The sequence below is a fragment of the Phaenicophaeus curvirostris genome, chromosome 21 (genome assembly GCF_032191515.1).
Source record: "Phaenicophaeus curvirostris isolate KB17595 chromosome 21, BPBGC_Pcur_1.0, whole genome shotgun sequence".
NCBI lineage: Eukaryota > Metazoa > Chordata > Aves > Cuculiformes > Cuculidae > Phaenicophaeus > Phaenicophaeus curvirostris.
In genome coordinates, this window is record NC_091412.1 from 10,418,025 (window position 1) to 10,439,462 (window position 21,438).

General features: G+C 46.8%; 2 protein-coding genes across 2 annotated transcripts; one reads left to right on the forward strand and one right to left on the reverse strand.

The window, feature by feature from the left end:
- Positions 1-269: 269 nt before the first annotated feature.
- On the reverse strand, positions 270-12,713 carry SLC13A2 (solute carrier family 13 member 2). Its single transcript, XM_069873904.1, has 12 exons — positions 12,364-12,713; positions 9,463-9,591; positions 8,689-8,825; positions 7,391-7,617; positions 6,325-6,505; positions 6,003-6,125; positions 4,872-5,093; positions 4,672-4,769; positions 3,889-4,010; positions 2,917-3,078; positions 1,846-1,983; positions 270-1,125 (listed from the first exon to the last, which is right to left on the reverse strand). Exons 1-12 carry the CDS (start codon positions 12,541-12,543, stop codon positions 994-996), a joined length of 1,851 nt encoding a protein of 616 aa, XP_069730005.1. The 5' UTR covers positions 12,544-12,713; the 3' UTR covers positions 270-993.
- A 2,947-nt stretch (positions 12,714-15,660) lies between these two features.
- On the forward strand, positions 15,661-20,596 carry SLC46A1 (solute carrier family 46 member 1). Its single transcript, XM_069874370.1, has 5 exons — positions 15,661-15,852; positions 16,699-17,551; positions 18,278-18,361; positions 19,351-19,507; positions 20,069-20,596. The coding sequence occupies exons 1-5, from the start codon at positions 15,661-15,663 to the stop codon at positions 20,160-20,162; spliced, it is 1,380 nt and encodes a 459-aa protein (XP_069730471.1). The 3' UTR covers positions 20,163-20,596.
- Positions 20,597-21,438: the final 842 nt, after the last annotated feature.

The following is a 21,438-nucleotide window of genomic DNA, read 5'->3' on the forward strand; positions in this document are numbered from 1 at the left end:
GTACCTGAAGGGGGCTACAAGAAAGCTGGGGAGGGGCTGTTTACAAAGGCTTGTAGGGGGCAGTCCAAGAAAACTGGACTCTTAATTTTAAAGTAATTATTACTCTAACAATAAGAGAAAATCAATGATGTTATCTGATTATTTTGAGAGATCTTAAGGCAGCACGCAGAGAAGTAGTTGATACATGGAAGAGAGAAGTAGTAGTGATAAATAATAGGAAAAAAAATCTCCATAACATGGGAAATTCATTAAAAAAAGTCTTTAATTCAATCATATATTTTAGGATGCGGGTATTCTCTCCTTCTCAAGAGAATATTGATATTTTATCACGACCTTGCCGGCTGTCATTGTACATAAATAAGAATGGGGCAGGTGAAAAAAAATCATCTTTTACACTCATACCGAATGGACTGCAAATAAATATGTTTCAAAGGAATAGAATGGGCTGACAGTATGGGATTTGTCTGGAATTGTACAGCACAGGCCCTGTGAAAGCCGCCAGAGTGTATAACAACCATACGTTTTGAATGTATACAAGGGTCTGTATACTCACAGAGGTGAATATTTGTGCTAGTTGTGACAATATACAGATAGACACATGAAGGTGTGTAGAGTCTCCTTCCTTTTATATACACACCTGCGTCATCTTTTTTTGCTGTGGATTTCAGACTTTATACAGGTGGAGTTTGAAAAAGTGATCGCTGGGGACAACCTCCCCCTGCAGAGACAGAAAAGCTAAAGATACCCAGAACAGTTGAAAAGCCAAAGGTTACCTCACCTTGCTGCTGGGGTAACAAAATTGCCTGGCAAGCAGCGCTGTTAGGCAATTTTATTGCTGTTATCAACTGAATGATTTTGCTTGGAGGTGGCTTGTCCTTTTCCACAGAACAGTCTATCTCTTAACCACTGCCTCAGCAAAGCCGGGGTAGAGGGTGGCCCTGCTCTCATTGCAGTTCTAACAGCAACAGTCATTAGCTCCCTTGCCTCTCCGAGTTAAGGGCATGTACCTGTCCTATTGGCCCAAGATGGGAAAGTTTGCAGTTGGAATAAAGACGAAGCCCAGGTGTTGATGGCGAGGTTTATCGTCAGGACTCCTAGGATGTTGAGTACAAACCCAGCTTTGGCCTAGAATGATAGAAGAGAAGGGTTAGTAGTGGAGCTGAGTATGTTTTTACTTCCCTGCTGATTAGGTTTGATTGCAAGGTTAGATTTTCTCCTTGGCCTTTGTTCACAACTCCATCAAATCACATTTAAGCTGGTTTTCTTCACAAATATAATTTATATTAGGGGAAAATGAGTTTCCATGAGATGAAACTCTTAACCTAGAAGTCCTGAAATCCTTTTAACCCACTTGTGTAAGGCTTTCTCTTCTGACCTGACATCTGTCTCTAATGTTGCTTTGGATTTCTTCTTGGATCAATTATGAATTAGAAAAGTTATCAAGAGAGGTGGCATTCTTGTTCCTCTTTCCTTAATGTATTGAGAAAGGGCATCAAGGCAGCCTAGTGAGAAGCGCTAGGCTTTCCCTGAGTCCCTGCAGGAGGACTGTCCAGCTGGTAGGACTCTTAACATCCCTACGATCTTCCTTTGGGCTTCCAGAACTGTCAGACATTGTCATTGCTCATTGAGAGCAAACATCTTCAAGAGAGCTTGGGTGTTTTTCAAGAGCTCTTTATAGGGCCCTGGATACATGTTACAGTCACCATGATCCTTCATTAATTCACGCATTTATGTTCTTCTTTCCATTTGACTTCAGCTGAGTACGGTGAGTTTTCTAACAAGGAACAATATCAGGAAAAGTAAAGATCAAAACTAGTGATGAAAATAATGAAAATAATTGCTCACCATATCTATAACCTTGAGTTGTCCATAGGAGAAGACAATGGCATTAGGAGGAGTGGCCACTGGGAGCATGAACGCCAGCGATGCAGAAAGGGTACAGGGCAGCATGACATAGAGTGGATTGAGGCAGATTGCTTCAGCCTGGCCAAGAAGGGAACAAAGATGATGGATTTGATATAAAAAATGCAAAGAAATTGTTTGGCAGAAGCCTGACTGTACTTATCCACCTTATTCTTTCACAAACACGTCACAAACCCTTCAGCCACTCACATCTCTGTTCTGCTTTAGAACCTTCTGGTCAAAGTCTTTATGCAGAAAATGCAAGAATTGATTTTGTGGTCAGTGCTTTGTGTTCCCAGCTGTGGAATCTGATCCCAGCTGCAGTATAAATGAATTACAATGGTCCTATTTGACTCTAAAACTAGGAAAAAATAAAAAGGTAGAGAGGCTCCGAACTGGTTAAGAACAAAATGAAATTATCAGGTAGCCCCAACTCTGGAGGTGAGAGGATCCGTTCAGGGGTTAGCTGAAGTTTGTGCAAAAAGATACTGGTGGTGCTTTTCCCTGTTTGTATCTGGAACCAGCTTCCCGTCCCTGCAGAACTGCTTTCCCCAGCAAAAGGGATCTCCTGTGCAAATGCAAAAGTCAGAATTAGGTCATAGAGCTTGACTAACGCTATCACCTTCAGAGCCTTCTGGAAGGCCAGTGGTCAGAGTGAAAGACAGTCATGGAATGTTGCAGGGAAGCAACTGCTGCTGCCTTTGTGCAGAACAAATAGGAAAAAACAAGTACAGCTGGTAGTGACCTCATGGGGTTGTTTAAGCCAGGAGGCAAAGCCTAATATGGCAATGAATTAAATCCCTTTACTGTTGACCAGCAATGATTTTAGAAAGGTTGAACTAAGCACAGTTGGTGTGAATGCAGGTGCAGGCATCTCTGTGTGTTTTAAGTCTTGTCCGGATACAGGAACCAGTGCTCGGCTGTGTCACTCAGGTTTTATAACTGAGCAGATGTGTGCTCGGAGCAGAGTTGGAAGCTGCTCTTAAAAGAGTATTTTGAAACACTGGGACTTACCATTGAAGCCAGAATAGGGAGGAAGAGGGTCGTGGTGGCCACGTTGCTGGTGCACTCAGTGAAAGTGGCAATAAGGAGGCACAAGAGGAAAGCGATGGCTGGGTGAGGGATTTGCTGCAAAGGAGTCAGTTTGCTGCCTAACCATGAAGACAGACCGGATTCCTGTAACAGGGGAAAGAGGTCGGTCAGGATAGTCGGCTGGGAAGAAATACCCACATCACAGCCCAATTACCTCTTATACCACATCTACCTTCTCTTCTTAAAGGAGTTCTCATACAAACTGCTTTTGTTAGAGAAACGATTTCTTCCTAATATCTCAGCTAAATCTCCCCTCTTTCAGCTTAAAATCATTACCCCTCATATTTCCAGGCACTTGAAGCCTTTTCCAATTTGTTTATTCTCTACATATTTAATAAACACATTGTCTGTTCCATCACCTAAGTCATTACTGAAAAACAATTTGTAGCACTGGACTCCTGGCAGATTCCTGCAAGAGGACATCAGTACATCCTTCAAGGTGACAGACGGATGTTTTTTTCCCCTGCTTCTGAAGGTTCTCTAGGTTAGCTCTACATTTGTCTTCTAACAGTTTAATTTCAATCATATTTCCATGAGTAGTTTGGAGATCCATCCTGGGCACATTCTCTCCTCATGCTTGCTGCATCAATATGAGTTGTATTTAGATGAACTTTTAATGTATTGGGGTAGTTTTTTAATGATCCACTTTTCTAGAAACACAGTTAATCCCGCTGCCGTGACTGGTGGTACCATCCCAGCTGCAGAGGCAACCATAAGGGTTTGTTCTAATTACAGGGCTCCTCTTAGGGATGGTGAAGTCTGTCCTACTGCCACTGGCTGAGGAACTTCGGTGCTACCAGCATGCCCTCTGGTGTCCTGGGAAAGCAGGCATGAAAAGCAGGATGGAGAACACCAAAGGAAGACACAAATCCCAGGTAAGCAGAGGAATGTTACCTCGCTGCCTTTGGCTAAGGCAAAGCCACCTCCCAGCAGAAACACAATATTCCATGGCATTTTCTGGTGAACCACTTTCCAGCTCAAGAGCGCTGGAGGTGCTCGGAACTTTGATGTGCTGCCTAAAACCCAAAAAGATTTTGTAAGCTGTGTTTCATCCTCTGAAGAAAGGAGGACTTTTTGGTGGGAGGTGAGTTCAGTCTGAGCACCAAGGAATCGCTTTTGTCAGCAAGATCAAGCAGACTGTGGAATTATCTCCTGAAGCAAATGACGAGAGCCTCATCGACAAAGATTTCAAAACTTGACTTGCAAAAATACCCATGAATGATCTGCAGCTGCTCCAAGAGACAGAGTGGAATAAAGGTAAAGGTAAGAGTTAGTTAAAAGCAGTAGATCTGCAGAACTGTGTGTGTTTCTGTTAAGTCATGTATTTGCTTCGGAAGACTCCAGCTTTGGTAGCCTTTCCACATGTGCACACTGGTGTCTCGCACAGCGCTGGGATGTTTCCTGCTTTGTTAAATTACAAGAAGCAGAGAACTTTTCATAGAGTCATTGAGGTTGGAAAAGACCTCTAAGCTCATCCAGTCCAACCATCAGCTCAACCCCACTGAACCTACCAAATCATGTCCCGAAGTGCCACGTCTAAGCACTCAGCTACAGCTACGCAGGAAGAGCAGTTGGAAATCTTGTGGAATGTTTGACATTTCCTTTGTAAATCTAAAATATAAAACTTCCTGCATGCCCATTCTGACAGCTGAGTTTTGATGCCTCTGGTGCACGTACCTGTTGGTTGCTTCTCTCTGCTGTTGCTAGAAATGTCGGAAGGGATGATGAATAACAAAACTGAAACGAAGATGGCAACTGTAGCATCAGTAACATAGCTGCAACAGATCAGTCAAAAGTTTAGCCCAGCCATGTTTTCATCTTTATGAAATCCAGCTTACTTCGCTTTTATTCAATATGAGGAGGAAGAGTGGCCATACCTTGTATTGTTTCTGTTGAAAAGAACCGTTGCCCAACCTGGTATGAAACCAGGGTCTCTCGTAAACCAGAGCACCACCAGTAGTACAAAGATGATCAAAACTGCTATTTCTGCAAATTTCATTGCGCCCAGTTTCTTGTTCTCTGCCTTGATAACATCGTAGGCTCTCTGCTCCTTTGCCTTGACAGAGGCACTTCCAGCACAACCAAAATTCTTCCGAAAACTGCAATAAAACAGGCAAGAAACATCAGAGAAATCTGTCACAGAGTTAAGAACAAAAATTTCACAGTCATACTCTCTATTTGATGTATTTATATATGAATATAGAAATGCTATATATTATTATCATAGCCTATAATATATTATTATTTATTATTACCTCAGCAGTAGCAGCCAGAGGTGTTTGACAGTAACTGCATTGTCCTGTGTTATGCCAAGGTGATCAGAAAGAAGATTCCTACCCCTAAAAGCTCATGATCTAAATACAACCAGGTATGGACACATGGGGAAATAACTCACTGTTGGTGTCATTGAGAGGGCTCTGTGATCACCAGGAAGCAAACAGTTGCCAAACTGTCATTTAAAAATGACAGAGCAGGAGGATATTAAAAGAGGCATTTGAAGACAAAAGAACTGTTTCGGGTATTGCAGCACTCTTTCCATTTAGAGGAAAGGAGGTTGGGGATAATAGATCAGTGATAGGCTAGGGATTAAACAGGTAGGGAAGGCGAGCCAGTTGCATGGGTGATTAGAGTTTGGACCTGGCACAATACTAATCCTCTAACTCTTGTCTCAAAGGTATTCATCATCTATAAGGAAAGATCGGTTTCCTGATTTGAAGCACAACAATCTTTCAGGATGTGAAAGCAATGCTGCAGAACAGGTTATATGCAGTTCTACCTTCTATTTTCAGCTACAGAATATATTTAGCTGGGATTTTTTCAGTTCCTCGCAGAAATAGTCACACTATTTTAACAGGCAGTAGGTGTTCTGCTGCTCTGTCGTGTGCCAGCACTTTGTTACTCGCTCTCTGGCTTTCAAACATGGGAAATAATAAAAGTATCAACACCATGTCATTACAACATGTAATGAACACTCACTAAGAGCCCTGCCAGCTGCATTAGGTACTTACTTAAAGCCCAAGTACAGAATCTGCAGCCAAATCCATGCCAAAACCAGCAGCAAAACCATGGTGGGGAAGGCAAAGGAGAACCAAGAGGCAAAGTTGATGATGTTGCCATTGTTGGGAAAGAGCCTGTAAAACATAGGTGGCTGTTAGCGTCCAAAATTCTGCCCTCTCTTCTGTAATGAATGATTCAGAGAAGAGGAGGCACTGAGGAAGAAAAAACAACTTCCTGACCGAGTTACCAAATGGATATTTCCCTCCTCTGTGTCAGCTGTAGCAGAATGATGCAGGTTAGTGGGTACGTAATCCCAAATTCAACCAGACTTACTCATCCACTTGTCCTTGCAGGACCAGGTTTGGTGTTGTCCCAGTCAGAGTTGCAATCCCTCCAATACTGGCTGAGTAACAGATAGAGAGAGACATCCCCTTGCAGAACTTCTTGTGTTTCTCCTCTAGCAGATTTTCATCTCTCTTTTTGCCTTCCTCGACTGTCAGGATGTGATTGTTTCCTAGGTCCCAAGACAGGAGCGAAAGAGTTATGGAAGCTAGAATGGATGGGAAAACACCTTGTGCCTGCGTAGTTCAGGATTTCAAGTCTAGGACACGATGGGCTCAAAGCTGAAGGAGCCACATTCCCTCATTTTAAGGCTGGCATTGTTAATTCTTTGATCTTCTGCCCGTTGTCACCAGTTGTCTTCACAGAGAGCATTTTTTTCAGAAGGAGGGAAGTTGAAATGTGTGATAAAGTCCAAACACAGTGCTCACAATTCTCAGTGCAGCAGGGCAATGTCTGAACTGCACATGGAGGTCGAGAGGGAAGAATTTGGGGAGGTACAACTGAGCCAGAGGAGCTGGGCTGAAGGGAACTCATTCTGCAGCAGCACCTGACGACAGGCAGAGATTTACAGTCTGAAACATGAGTGGTCTCAAAGATGGGAAGAGGGCAAGGCAGCCCTCTTGAGGGAGGGAGATACTGTTGCATGGCTGCGTGTCTTTGGATTAGAAAGATAATTTTAATCCCTAACCTTCTGCCATGAAATAGGTCTGAAATTTTCCCTTGGGAATTCCCTATTCTCTGATAAGTGATGCAGTAGATAGTAACTGAACTGGCATAGCTATACAGGGAAAGCCCAAATTAATGTGTTTTGTTGATTGATCGATTGATTAGCAATCATCTCTTCCTGCTTTCAATCTATTCCTAACTTCAGCCAAGTCAGCAGATTTTACCATTCTTTCGTTTGGTCCAGGGAAGAGCTTCAGAAATGCTCTGATACAGTCAGGAGGCATTAGGTACGTTCTTCTTTTAGAATTTACTAGCAGCTCTAATGACAGGGAAGATGGCATCAAGTCATCCTCTATTATCCCACAAAGAAAACCACCCATAATCCGCTCACCTTTCCCCCCCATTTCTTTGGAGCTCTCTGATTTAGTCGGCTCTTCCTGCAGTTCAAAGGCTTTATTGACGTTTTCAGAGGCTGGCCCAGCTGTGCTTGACTCGATTTCGGATTTGCGCAACTGATCCAACACCGCTTGTGCGATCGGGACCATCATGGCAGTGGTGGCGGTGTTGCTGATCCACATTGACAGGAAGGCGGTCACGACCATGAAACCCATGAGGAGCCTGAAAGGGAAAGGTTTGAAAGCATCAGTTCAGAACTCGGTGCTGCAATGCCCTGGTTTTGTGTTGTTGTTACGAAGCTTTGGTTATGGATGTTGGGTTTGGGAAATGCTTAGCAATTCCCACCCAACATTTCCTCCCACCCCAGTCTGCTTTGTGAATGATGCCAAGATTTAATAGAAATATTCCTTTTTGAGGTTTCAGCCAATCGTGCTTTTATGTTCTTATGACTAGGAAAGTGGAAGCTGGTATCTTGGAACAAACAGTTCACTGCTCACTATCTTGCTTATTGTTCAAAATTCCGAGGAAGATACACCATCTCAATAACACATTAATGCATTATAATATATTTTTAAGAGGAATTTCAAGGTGAATTTGATCCCAAATGGCATTTGGTTTAAGCCATGAAGATGATCATCTCTCTTTTTTTTGTTGTTTTATCCCACCTCTATGATTTAAGATTCTCTTCTTACTCATGTAAAATTTTAATCCTCATTTCAGTATTACTCTGTTATTTGTCTCAGAATGGTTCTTTAGATGAGATGTAGATTATATACTGGATGGAAAGGGCTTTATCTTGTATGCATTTTTATTCTATTGCTTTGTAATTTCCTGCAGTATTCCCTCTTCTTATGATCTGAAACAAATTAAATAGGGCCATGTAGCCTCTGCATAGCTTAAAGTTCTGGTCTGATAAACATTTGTTGCTTTCAAAGCAATCATCCCCATATTTTCTGTTCTCTATGCAATCAGTGTGACGGAAAGTACGTGCTTTCTGTGTATTACCTGCAGTCTTTCCTGATTGTCTAAAGCTGTGCTTCTGGCCAAGCCTAGAAGCTTGTTCATAATCATAGAATAGTTTGGGTTTTAAAAAAAAAAAAGAGGCACCAGGTCTGGAACACATCAAAGGACTCTCATTTGCAAGGTTTGCACAGGCATAAACTCACTCGGACCGTACAAAAGCATTGTAGGATATGATTTGCAGATTCACATGGGAGACTGCAGGCAGCTCTGAGACAGAAACTAACACCATAAAGTCTTTTATCCCATAGTATTTTCACAACCCTTACTCACAGGGCTGGTCTGACGCCGGTGATAAGCAAGACCCGCAGAGCAACGCGCTTGTGCAGGTTCCAGTCCTCGATAGCAATGGCCATCAGCAGCCCCCCGATAAAAAGCATATTGGTGTCCTTCAGATACTCCCTGCAGGTCTGTAACGTGGAAGAAGGGAGAGAAAACAGTGACAAGAAGCCAAGAGAGAAGACGTTTTCCGAAGGATCTTGTTCCAAAGAAATCATCATGCAATTAACTTTGGATTGCATAGAATTATCGAATAGTTTGGGTTGGAAGGGACCTTAAGATCATCCAGTTCCAACCCCCCAGCCATGGACAGGGACACCTCCCACTGGATCAGGCTGCCCAAGGCCCATCCAACCTGGCCTTGAACTTCTCCAGGGATGGGGCAGCCACAACTTCTCTAGGCAACCTGTTCAGGTGCCTCATCACTCTCACGGTGAAGAAATTTCTCCTTATGTCCAGTCTAAATCTGCCCCTCTCCAGTTTATACCCATTGCCCCTCGTCCTGTCATTACAAGCCTTTGTAAACAGTCCCTCCTCAGCATCTAAAAAGTGGATTTGTTTTGATTTCAGGTTAGCAGCTCCACCCAGAGTTCGCTCCAGGCTCGCGCAAGTTCTGTTCCATGGAGAGCACGGCAGATTCCCCCCAACAATAACACAATTTTCTCTTCTGTGCACCACACTCTAGAAATCACCCTGGACATAGTCCCAGAGCGAGAGAAGCTGACCAACAAATACACCGGCAAACAGTTGTGGAGTCAGATCTCTTACTGTCGTTGAATCCATGATGTTCATCACTGGGAAGAGCAGGACAGGCAAGAGAGCCGTGACAGCCAACGGCAGGGCTTCCGTGCACCAGAACAGTGCCATCACTATGATAACGTAACCGCACTCGGCCTCCTGAGAGAAGAAGAGCACACGCCATCAGAACAGGCAGTACATCTCGCTTAGGCTTTTCAGAAGGCAACAGCCCGTAATGATGCTCATTGCCTGATAAAGGGATTTGAGAAAAGGTTATTTTCTCTCTTTCTCTCCAGTCTGTCCCCCTGCCTGTGCAGATCTTAATCAACTAACAAACCATTCAACAACCTTGTCAGGACTGTGAGGACAAGACCACGAAGGAACCGAGGGAAAGAAACAAATTGATGACTTTGAACCCTTCGTGATAAGGGGCTGGCAGTCCCTGCTCAGACTCCTCGATTTTGCTGATGGGGTATTTTTTTCTTACATATTTCTGTCTTTGAGTTGCAGAAGTAGTTATTGATCCAGTGAAGGTTTCCCCACGTGTTTCTCCACGTGTTTCAGGACATGGCCTAGGTGAACCCCAACAAATTTCAACAGCCTGGATTCCTTCTGCTGCAAATACTTTTATTTGGTCTTCATTGGATTTTTAGCTTAGTGCAGACTTAGAAAGGCTCACGGATGAACTGCTCACAGATGAGCTTCAGTTTCCCCTGACTTTGTCTGGTTCCTTTGAAGAAAGTCTAATCCATTCCATATAAAAATGTCTCTATACAGTAAAATGTCTCTATATGATAAAAAGATCCCAAATAATGCATCACAACAGAACTTCATGTGTCTGGGCTGATAGAGAAAGCAACATAGAGATAGAGAAAGGAAAAATAACATTGCAGGTTACGGTGTCCTCCTGATTTTGGAACCAGCATAAGCATGCCATTAAATCCAAAGAAACAAAGAAATGTTTGTGTGGTCTTGGAACAAGGATGCCTGCTAAAAAAAACATATACTGGACAATATGAATGAAAATGGTAGTGATGGTTTTTGAGGAAACACTGAAGAGATGGAAATGGCTCAATTACAGATGATTAAACCAAGGAGCTGGAATAACGGCCGGCAGGATCAAACTTGTGATGCTTTAGAATGTGCTCAGAACTTCTACACATGGCATGAAAGTGGCAGAGCTGATGAGGGGAAAGGATGACAGAGAAGCCGAGTAGTCTGGAGGAAAGAAGATGACAGCAATCTGGGTAGTAAATTACCAGAGCAGCAGGTTTGGAGAAGTAAAGCTGAGCGAGATTCATGACGAGGTGAAAAGATGCCTTTTTCAGCTTTACGCTTGAATGGGAGCACTAAGAGCCTTACTTACCCATCCCATCAAGCACTGAAAGCAATTTGCCATTTTGTTGATTCTTTTTCTCTCATTTTTCTTATTTAGAGACGCCAGTGGGCGCCTTCTGAGAGACCTTAGCAGGGTGTGCCTACAGGCACAGTGCTATCCTCCTCCAGCCTGCCGTGAGCAGTAGGAGCTGGAATCGGGCTTTTCACAGTGAGTTGTCCTGTAAGGACATTCCTCTGCCTTTAGGCAAATCCTTCACCATTGTTTGCTCTCATTGGTATGAGTTTAGTGTCCGGTATTATGTCATTGTAGGACAGGTTAATAGCTTAACAGAACAGAAAAATGCAGAATTCCATCCTGTGAGTTATCTGCTTACAGCTCCACTGGCTGAGGTTCCAGCTTTTCCTGCATAGCACAGTTCTCACACAAGGAATCTTCTCACAGGTTGCAAAGAGAAGAGTCCAGGACATTTTAAATGTCTGTGTTGTGGCTGACTATCCCAGACACCAGAGAAAGTCTTTTTTAAAGGAGAGCTGAACCAAGACGGCCAAATGATTCCACAGGTAACGGCGAGAACTTATTGTGTGATAACAATGGCTCCGGCAAGTGAGTTTGAACTCGGTGTCTCAGGACAAAATGATCTCTCCCTCTTTCTGGCTATTAGGACTTTTCTGATCCCAATCTCTTTTAACTCCTGTAACACTTTTGCCTATGGAAAGTTAACCAGCAAAAAAGTCCTTTTTCTGTTTTATTTCTTAGTAAGCTTTTCAGTGATAGTTTAAGCTATTTTATTTGCGTAACTAGGGAATAGGAAGACACGCCTGATCAGTACCTGCATTTCACCTCCAGTCAGTGCCATTCCAACATTCTTGCTTGTAATCTTCTGGTCAGAGCTCCAAAGTCTCTGATAACGCTCAGGAAAAAAGCAGTGAGAGAGAAAGAGCTTTGGGACAGGCTGCACAAAAAGACAGGGAAGAGTTAGTGGGGCAAAGAAAGAAGCTTGGTGAAGGAGACCAGAAACTGGGAGTCAGCAGGGACTGGGAGAGGGGCAGGCAGAGACTGGAGGAGAGAGCTAGGGCTTAGTATCCAAAGAGCAGTGACGGGAGAGGTAGATTGGGTCTTGCTGTTTAATGATGCTGGAGCTGTAATAAAAGACCAGGAGATCAGAGAGCAGATCTCTCTGCATGAAGAGATTGGGAGTGAGAGAAATAAGCCAGATAGACACTTTCAGATAATCAGAAGGGGGATCAAAACTGAGGCTTTGACTGTTACTTAGGCTTATGCGTATGAGCTTCAGCACAGAAAGCCCTTTGCTAAATCAGTTAAACGCGAAGCCAAATGTACAAAATCAGATGTCACCAAGCATTCTTCTAGACTATGCAATCAAAGAAGTATCTTTTAATCCACCTATATCCTATTGCTTTTATATTCCCTCACCATCAGCAGTCAAGGGGCTGTTGAGAAAAAACCAGACGTTTAAGCAATAAATGAAGAAAGTCCCTCTGAGTAAGGATCTGCATATTCTCTTCAGCTCGGTCACTTCAGAGGACAGATCTGGAGATTTGTCTCTCAACTTAAATTTAAAAAGTTCTTACCTTGGTAGGAATAGCCAGAGGCAGAGGAAGAAACACAAGGGGTACCAAGATTATGATCAGGTATTTCCTGAAGGCCACGGTCATCTGCCAGAAGCCAGCCATGGTGCTGGAGCTGGCCCAGTGCTGAGGGACCCGCACTCTGCGCTGGAGACTATATAAACACTCGGGAGTATTAACCATTGACCCCAGGAGGTTGGGTGTTGTTTTTGGAACTGTAATCGGAGAAAGAAGGAAGAGAACAAAGGAGGGAGGGAACAGCAGAAGACTGTCAGACCAGGAACTTTCTTAAGACAATCTTCCCGATAACTGATAAATCAGAAGGGAATTAACTCCTTGTGGACAAATTGGGTTCATTAAAAGCAGCCTGAAATGACCTATGCTTTGTTTAAAGGGTATTAATATTTTGGTCTTTTAATGCCTTCTTTGAGTACTATTATTCCTCTCATAAAAAAAAAAGAGAAACAGCTCCCTCCATAATACATTAAAATTGCTTTAAAAATATGCAGAATACTGAAACCCACATCTGCACCTGTAATACTCAACTATGGAGATTAGAGTCATCTACACAAAATGTTACATAAACATCATCGTATCCATTTAGAAATGCTTTGGGTAGCAAAATCCTCTAGAACAGAGCTCCTGTCTCCAGCTGCCACACCACAGCCCCATCCAGAAAGGGACTGAGCATCCTCATCACCTGAGAACTGGGGCACCCGTCTTTGTGCCACCAAGGATGACCCTCATGGCTATTCTGTTTTCTTCAACTCAAAATGCAATAGGGGCAATGCTGAAGTCTGGTCAGAAGCCAGCTCATCCCACGTGCCAGCCCAGAATGGAGTCACAGAATGCTTTGGGTTGGACAGGACCTCAAAGCCCATCCAGTTCCACCCCCTGCCATGGGCAGGGACACCTCCCACTGGATCAGGGGCTCCAAGCTCCATCCAACCTGGCCTTGAACCCCTCCAGGGATGGGGCAGCCACCACTGCTCTGGGAAACCCAGGCAAGGGCCTCCCCACTCTCACAGCAAAACATTTCTGCCTAAGATCTCATCTCAATCTCCTCTCTTTTAGCTCAAAACCATTCCCCTCTTCCTATCCCTGCCCTCCCTGATCAAGAGCCCCTCTCCAGCTTTATCTGGAGCCCCTTTCAGTCCCCTTTTAGACCAGCAATTATTGTCCCCTTTGCAAGAAACCTCCAAAACACATGCAATGAATTACTTGTTCTGCAACTACACCAGAATGGAATTTGAGGTTTTAATTCCACAGGGAGTGTCTTGTAATGCCACTTTGATATCTTTATTTGGTAGATCATACAGGCACATACTTCAGATAATGATGATAATGTTTCCATTTTATTGGTATGAACTGTCACAGCACTGTTTATAGCTTCCTCAAGCAAAGAGAGAGAGAGAAGCACAGGCATTGGGGCGTCTGAAGTCAGTTCCACAGAGAGCTTCATAGAATCATGGAATAGTTTGGGTTTGAAGGGACCTTAAAGCCCATCCAGTCCCCCTCCCTGCCATGGGCAGGGACACCTCCCACTGGATCAGAGGGCTCAACGCCTCATCCAACCCGGTCTTGAAGACAGCTTCTGCTGTTCTTCTCTCCCCTTTTCTGCCAGGGCTGCTTTTCTCTCAGTAATGTGCTTAGGACTGAAGAACAGTGAGGGTTCAGCTGCCAGAGCTGTGAACTCGCAGCTCTCTTGCAGGCTTGATTATTGCTCACAAGACAGCATTGTGTTAAATAACTGCCAACCCTGAGCTCTAGCATTTCACCCTTGGTACACAAAGAATGAGAAAAGAGGTTTCAAACTATATTCCTCCACGTTTTTGTATGAATTTCACGATGAATTAATGTTGGAGAAGGTGCAGGAGCAAAACCAGCCAATGGCAAATAATCTTTTTACTTTTAAATCCTAAGGTTGCGATGAAAATCTATCAGGAAACTTCTTGTTTTCTCTCCTCTGGAACACAAGGTTGGCCTCCGGCTGCAGTGTTGGGATGGAAGCGACCGTGCAGGATCTGAGGTAACGAATGGTGCCTGTTCTTTAGAAGCAGCGAATCCCCGGCGATTGCTTCTGCGGCTGCAAGAGGTTTGTTGCTTGTGAAGATGCTGTGAGCGAGCTCGGTAAGCGTGTTACTGCAAAATGAATGGGTTAGGTCTTCTGGGGGTTTGTTAGGGCTTCACCTGTAGCCCATTAACAACTCCCCAACGGTGTCAAAGGAGCGATGCCGATTAACATTAATGTGGAACCGCTCCAGTTTATATAAATGGGTTAGCCTAACGCTCTGATCTCTGAATTTAAAGAACAGCTTGGTCTTTGCTTACTGATCGGCTCTTTGAGGCAGACCAAACCTTACAGGAAACCTGATAGTGAGGCTAAAGCCTTTTATGTTACCTCAAACCTCTTGTGTTACAGTTTAAATGCTATTTTGTGCTGTAGACACAAAAGTATTTTCTCATTATAGGGTGGTTTGGTCTCCCCGGAGCCTTCTCTTCTGCAGGCTGAACAAGCCCAACTCTCTCTGTAATGCGCTGTGAATTAACAGAAGGGATTACACATTGCTGATTCCGGCACTGCGCACTTAAAATGTCAATTATAGTGTTTCTATTCATGGAATCATAGAATCACCAGGTTGGAAAAGACCCACCGGATCATCGAATCCAACCATTCCCATCAGTCGCATGCATGTCCCTCAGTGCCTTGTCAACAAGTCCCTTAAACCCCTCCAGGGAAGGGGACTCAACCCCCTCCCTGGGCAGCCTCGGACAGGGACCAATCACCCTTTCCATGAAATATTTTTTCCTGATGTCCAGCCTGACCCTCCCCTGGTGGAGCTTGAGGCCATTCCCTCTCGTCCTGTCCCCTGTCCCTTGGGAGAAGAGCCCAGCTCCCTCCTCTCCACAACCTCCTTTCAGGTTTTGATTGGAGAGAAGAAAAGAAGTTTAAATTTCTCCATAGAAAAAGAGAGAAGGCTCTGGGGAGACCTTAGAGCAGCTCCCAGCGCTGACAGGGGCTGCAGGAGAGCTGGGGGGGGGGCTCTTGGGTGCAGGGGGAGGGCGAGGGGAATGGTTTTTAAGCTGGGAGAGGGGAGATTGAGAGGAGGTTTGAAGGAGCGGAGTTTCGCTGTGAGGGTGCGGAGGCCCTGGGCCCCCCGAGCCGGGGGGGCTGCCCCATCCCCGGGGGCGCGGGGCGGGGACCGGGCCCGGTGCCGCCTGCCGGGGCGGAGCGAGCGCTGGGCCCGGGGCGGGCGCTGTGAGCGGCCCCCCCCCCCCCCCCCCCCTCACCCCAGGGCCATGGCGGCCCCCCCGGCGCGGCCCGAGCCGCTGCTGTTCCTCGCCACGCTGGCCCTGGGGCTGCAGGGCCCGCTCGCCACCCAGTACCTGTGGGAGCGGCTCGGGGCCGAGCGCGGGTACGGGCCCAACAACGGCAGCCGCAGAGCCGGGTGCGGGAACAGCGGGAACGGCAGCACCGACGGGCTGCGGCAGGTGGGGGGGGACAGAGGGGAGCGGGGGACAGAGGGGACTGGGAGGATAGAAGGGGATGGGGGGACAGAGGGGACTGGGAGGATAGAAGGGGATGGGGGGGGACACAGGGAACTGGGGGGATAGAAGGGGATGGGGGGACACAGGGAACTGGGGGGACAGAGGGGACTAGGGGTAGAAGGGGTTGGAGGTGACAGAGGGGGATGGGGGACGCACAGGGGAATGGGGGGGACAGAGGGGACCAGGGGACACACAGGGGAATGGGGGGACAGAGGGGACTGGGAGGATAGAAGAGGATAGGGGGGACAGAAGGAGATGGGGGGACACAGGGAACTAGGGGGACAGAGGGGAGTAGGGATAGAAGGGGTTGGAGGTGACAGAGGGGGATGGGGGACACACAGGGGAATGGGGGGGACAGAGGGGACCAGGGGACACAGGGAACTGGGGGGACAGAGGGGACTGGGGGGACGGATGGGGATGGGGGACACAGAGGGGGAGGGAGGGACAGAAGGGGACTGGGGGGATCAGGGGACACAGGGGAACTGGGGAGACAAGGAGGGACGGGGGGACAGAGGAGACCAGGGGGGACAGAAGGGGATGGGGGGGGACAGAGGGGACCAGAGGGAGCAGAGGGATGGAGGGACAGGGGAGCACAGGGAGACTTAGGGTTGGAGGGGACTGGAAGAAAGAGACGGATTGGAATGTGGGGACCAGGGGAACCAGGGGAGTGGGGTGGAATGAGGGTAACAGAGAGAACCCGGGGCATCAGAGGGCCTGGGGGAACTGGGGGTATGAAGGAGGATGGGAGTGCCTCCAGCCCACAGTCTCATGCGCTTGTTTCTCTTGCAGGAGGTGGAAGCGCTCGTCTCCCACTGGAACCTCTATATCAACCTAGGAGGCTTCTTCGTTGGGCTCTTCTCTGTGACTCTCTTTGGACCATGGAGCGACAGCGTTGGTCGCCGCCCGGCGCTGATCCTGCCAGCGGTGGGGATGGCCTTGCAAGCGGCCATCTACCTCCTTGTCATGTACCTGCAGCTGCATGTCGCCTACTTTCTCCTTGGACGCATTTTGGGTGGCCTTATGGGAGACTACAACCTGATCCTGGCCAGCTGCTTCGCCTACGTGGCCGACACCACCGACAAACGTACACGTACCTTCCGCGTCGCCATCCTCGAGGCGTGCCTTGGCATCGCGGGCATGGTGGCCAGCATCGGGGGCGGCCAGTGGCGCAAGGCGCAGGGGTACATCAACCCCTTCTGGCTCGTGTTTGCCTCCAGTCTCGCTGCCGCTCTCTACGCCACTTTCTGTCTTCGGGAATCAGTGAAGGAGCAGAAGCCAGCCAGGTTGTTCACGCTCAGTCATTATAAGGCTGTCTACAGGCTCTACACGGCCCCAGAACAATTGAGCAACAGGCGGAAGCTCGCTCTTTACTCCTTGGCTTTCTTTCTTCTTGTCACGGTGCATTTTGGAACCAAGGACCTCTTTGTTTTGTACGAGCTTGGCTCCCCTCTCTGCTGGGCTGCCGACCTCATCGGGTACGGCTCAGCTGCCAGCTACCTGGCTTACCTGAGCAGCCTAGGGGGGCTGCGGCTGCTGCAGCTCTGCCTTGAAGACACCTGGGTGGCAGAGATAGGATTGATCTCCAACATTTCTGGACTGGTGGTGATTTCTCTTGCTACTACAACAGCACTAATGTTTACAGGTGATGCTGAATTCTTAAATTCCTATATCTCGGGCTCTTAGCTTAGAGATGTCAAGAGATGCTAGAAGGCAGCGTGCTTCTGGGAGTTCCTCGAATCCTGGAATGGTTTGGGTTGGAAAAGTGTTTAAAGCTTATCCAGTTCCAACCCCCTGCCCTGGGCAGGGACACCTCCATTGGATCAGGTTGCTCCGATCCCCATCCAACCCGGCCTTGAACATCTCCAGGGATGGGGCAGCCACCACTGCTCTGGGCAGTCTGAGCCAGGCCCTCCCCACCCTCACCACAAGACATTTCTTCCTTCAATCTCTCCTCTTTCAGCTTAAAACTGTTATCCCTCATCCTGTCCCTGCACTCCCTGATCCAGAGCCCCTCTCTAGCTTCCCTGTAGCCCCTTTCAGTCCTGGAAGGTGCTTAAAGGAAGTTCAAGCATGTAGAAGTAGTTCTGCCTCTGTTTCAGCCCAGGTACCAACAAAACTGTGGCTTGCTATCAGCAAAGCTGGCCAGACACAAGTTGAAAGTGCAACCGTGTAGCTGCTGGAATATTAGGTTTCCCAGAAGCTGTACAGCACTGCAAACGCAGACTGAAGTGCATTGTGAGATGCAGGAACATGAATTTGGTCTAAATATAGCAGGGAGAAACTGCCTGGAGCCCCAGATCTCTCAGATTGGCTTTGAAGACTTATTTTTCAGCTGAGCTTTCCTTAACGTGCTGTATCTTGCTCACAGGTTATGGGATCTTGTTCCTTTCCATGGCAGCCACTCCAGTCATCAGAGCCAAGCTCTCCAAGCTGGTCAGCAAGAAGGAACAGGGTAAGGACTTAGTAACTCTGCCTTCTTGGGACGTTGCAATCAAACTGCTTTGGGAAGTTAAGACCTCCCTGGTTCCTCTGGACTCCTGGATCCCTGCATTCACCCTAAAGCCCAGGCTAACATTTTATTTTTGCAGAATAATTGTCAGGTTTCATCCATTTAGACTTGGTTTGTTTTGAAGACGAGGAGAAGAAAAGATGAGGAGAAGAGAAGAAAAGCAAGATGAAGAGTGTTGTATTCAAGCTCAGGAATAGTTCATTCATCCATCTATTCGTTCCCAAAGCTTTTAGGAGCAGCAAGAGTTAAAAGGGATTATAGAATGAACGGAGAATAGCGATTTCCCTGACCGTGACTCTGTAGATCAGTAACAGTGGGAAGAAATCCGATGCTGTTAGCGGGTTGTATCATTGACCATGATGGAAGATCATGACTAACCTGTAGGAGGAGCGTATTTGCTGTTCTTAGAGTGGTTTGTTTGGTGAGCTTGCACTTGCTGATAAGCGCAGTGTAGGGATACCTCTGCAGGAGGAAGGAATCCAGGTGGGAAAGATCGAAAGGAGACTTTGTACGGTTTGTGTTTCTTGGATTAAAATGAAGAAGGCTCACAATTGATATCAGATTTACAGTGCTAAATCCATAAAGGGCAGTCTTCTGCTGTACTTAATGTTTAACAAGCGATAAGATGTACTTGGCAGTAAACAGATCTGTCTAAAGCATATACAATCCAGCTGATGTTTAATATCCCTGGTCAGCTCTGGAGGTTGGTGCAGTGGTCCTGGCTTCAGAGGAGCTGAGCCTGGTGGATTTATCCTGCAAGGCCAGCGCAGAAAGCCCAGTCTCTGCTCCCATCTCTTGCTTACCACACTTAATAATCACACGCCAGGTTTCTAATGGGAAGTTCAAACCTTTAGAAGGATTCCTGGAGCCCTGCTGAAGGTGATGTGTCGAAGATGTTTGCAGTCATGCCTCACCAGTACCCTCTTTTCCAGGTGCACTCTTCGCATCCGTTGCCTGTGTGGAAGGGTTGTGTTCACTTGTGGCTACAGGAGTGTTCAACTCTCTCTACCCTGCCAGCTTGCACTTCATGAGGGGATTCCCATTTCTCTTTGGGGCTGTAATTCTCCTTATTCCAGCAGCGATTATTGGGTAATGTACTTCAAATGTCTAAACTCTGCTATAGGACCTGTGAGGTGTATTATGATAAATACTCACCACTGCTCTGGGCAACCTGGGCCCGGGCCTCCCCACCCTCACACTAAAACATTTCTTTCTAAGATCTCATCTCAATCTCTCCTCTTTCAGCTGAAAACCATTCCCCTCATCCTATCCCTGCCCTCCCTGATCAAGAGCCGCTCCCCAGCTCTCCTGTAACTCCCTTTAAGTAGCTGCCAACATTCAAAGTTCTTCAAAGTCTTGCTCCTCCCTCAGAGTGGGATCTGAACCCTGGAGTTGAATCTGAAAGTCCTTTGTGAAAGAGGTGGAGCTTCCATAGCAATCTCTTTTCCTGTCATTTCTCTACTAATTAAAGCAAAAGTCATCTAATGATAGAAAACAAATCCCCTGGTAAGTCCTGGGGGAGAGAACGTGTTGGGATTTGCAGTAGAAGTGCAACAACTCCTAGCAGGGTCATTTTGTTCTGTTCCTTTGGAACTTCAGTGAGACGTTCTAGTGTGCCTTCCTTGGCTCTAACTGTTCTTTCTTTTTCAGGTGGATAGAAATCTGGGACTCAGACCATGACTACAGTCACTTTCCTGATGATTCCAGTCTCCCGCAGACAGCTGGGCAGCAACTCGGGAACTGACCATGTCAGCACTGTCTTTCTGAAGACTGCTCTTTATTCTTCCCTTGAGGACACAGCAGTGTGGGAGGGACACCTTGCTTGTCCTCACTAATTTTAAATGCCAAATGGTTGGAAATCATGGCTCTGACTGCCAGCAGGAACTCGATTTGCAGATGGGATTGCCTCCTTGCTGTTGTGTTGGCTGGCTTGTCAGTGAAAACCCACGAGGCTCAAAAGCCAATCCAGAATAAAAGCTGTTGTTGGCCATTTACGAAGCCAGTTAGTGGTTTGGGGTTTGGTGGGGTGGGAGGGTTCTGTGGAATGCTTTTAGTGGTGAGAGAGGACTGAATTCTGGTTTAATTGCTAAACATGCTCCCCACTGAGTATCTCAATGTGCAGCAGATGAGATGATGGTGTGGGTGAGGCCCAGACCAGTCTGTAGGGTGAGACTGAAGCAGAGGTACCGAAAGCGCTGCTGACGAGGACAATCTGTGCTCTGATTGAAGTGCTGTCAATGAAAGCCATCCAAATGTTGTGTGCCAGACTAGGGTCCTGCAGAAATCCTTCTGATGTAGTAGTTTAGGACAGAAGTGCTACTGCTGTCCTTATTCATGGAATCGTGGAATGGTTTGGGTTGGAAGGCACCTCAAAGCCCATCCAATTCCATCCCCTGCCATGGGCAACCTGGGCCAGGGCCTCCCCACCCTCACAGGAAAATATTTCTTCCTAAAATCCCATCTCAATCTCCTCCCTTTCAGCTGAAAACTATTCCCCCTCATCCTATCCCTGCCCTCCCTGATCAAAAGCCCCTCCCTAGTTTCCCTGGAGCCTCTTTCTGCACTGGAGGCTGCTCTAAGGTCTCCCTGGAACCTTGCTTTCTCCAGGCTGAACAACCCCAACCCTCCCAGCCTGTCCTCATACAGGAGGTGCTCCAGCCCTCAGATTATCCTTGTGGCCTCCTCTGGACTTGCTGCAACAGCTCCATGTCCTTCCAGCGCTGAGGGCTCCAGAACTGGATGCAGGACTCCAGGTGAGGTCTCACCAGAGCAGAGCAGAGGGACAGAATCCCCTCCCTTGCCCTTGCTGGTGTTTTATGGGGCATAATTTTGTGTGGGTGACCTCACCTCTGCTGCCCTTCTCGGAACAGGTTGATACCAGCAAGCAAAAAAGTTCATGGTATTCATAATTATTCTTTTCAAAGCACTGACTATTGCCTCAATCTGATTTTCTTTAAACTGTCGTAAACCAGCAGGTCTGTGTACACTGCCTTGCACAGAGTGTTCAGATGCATGCAATA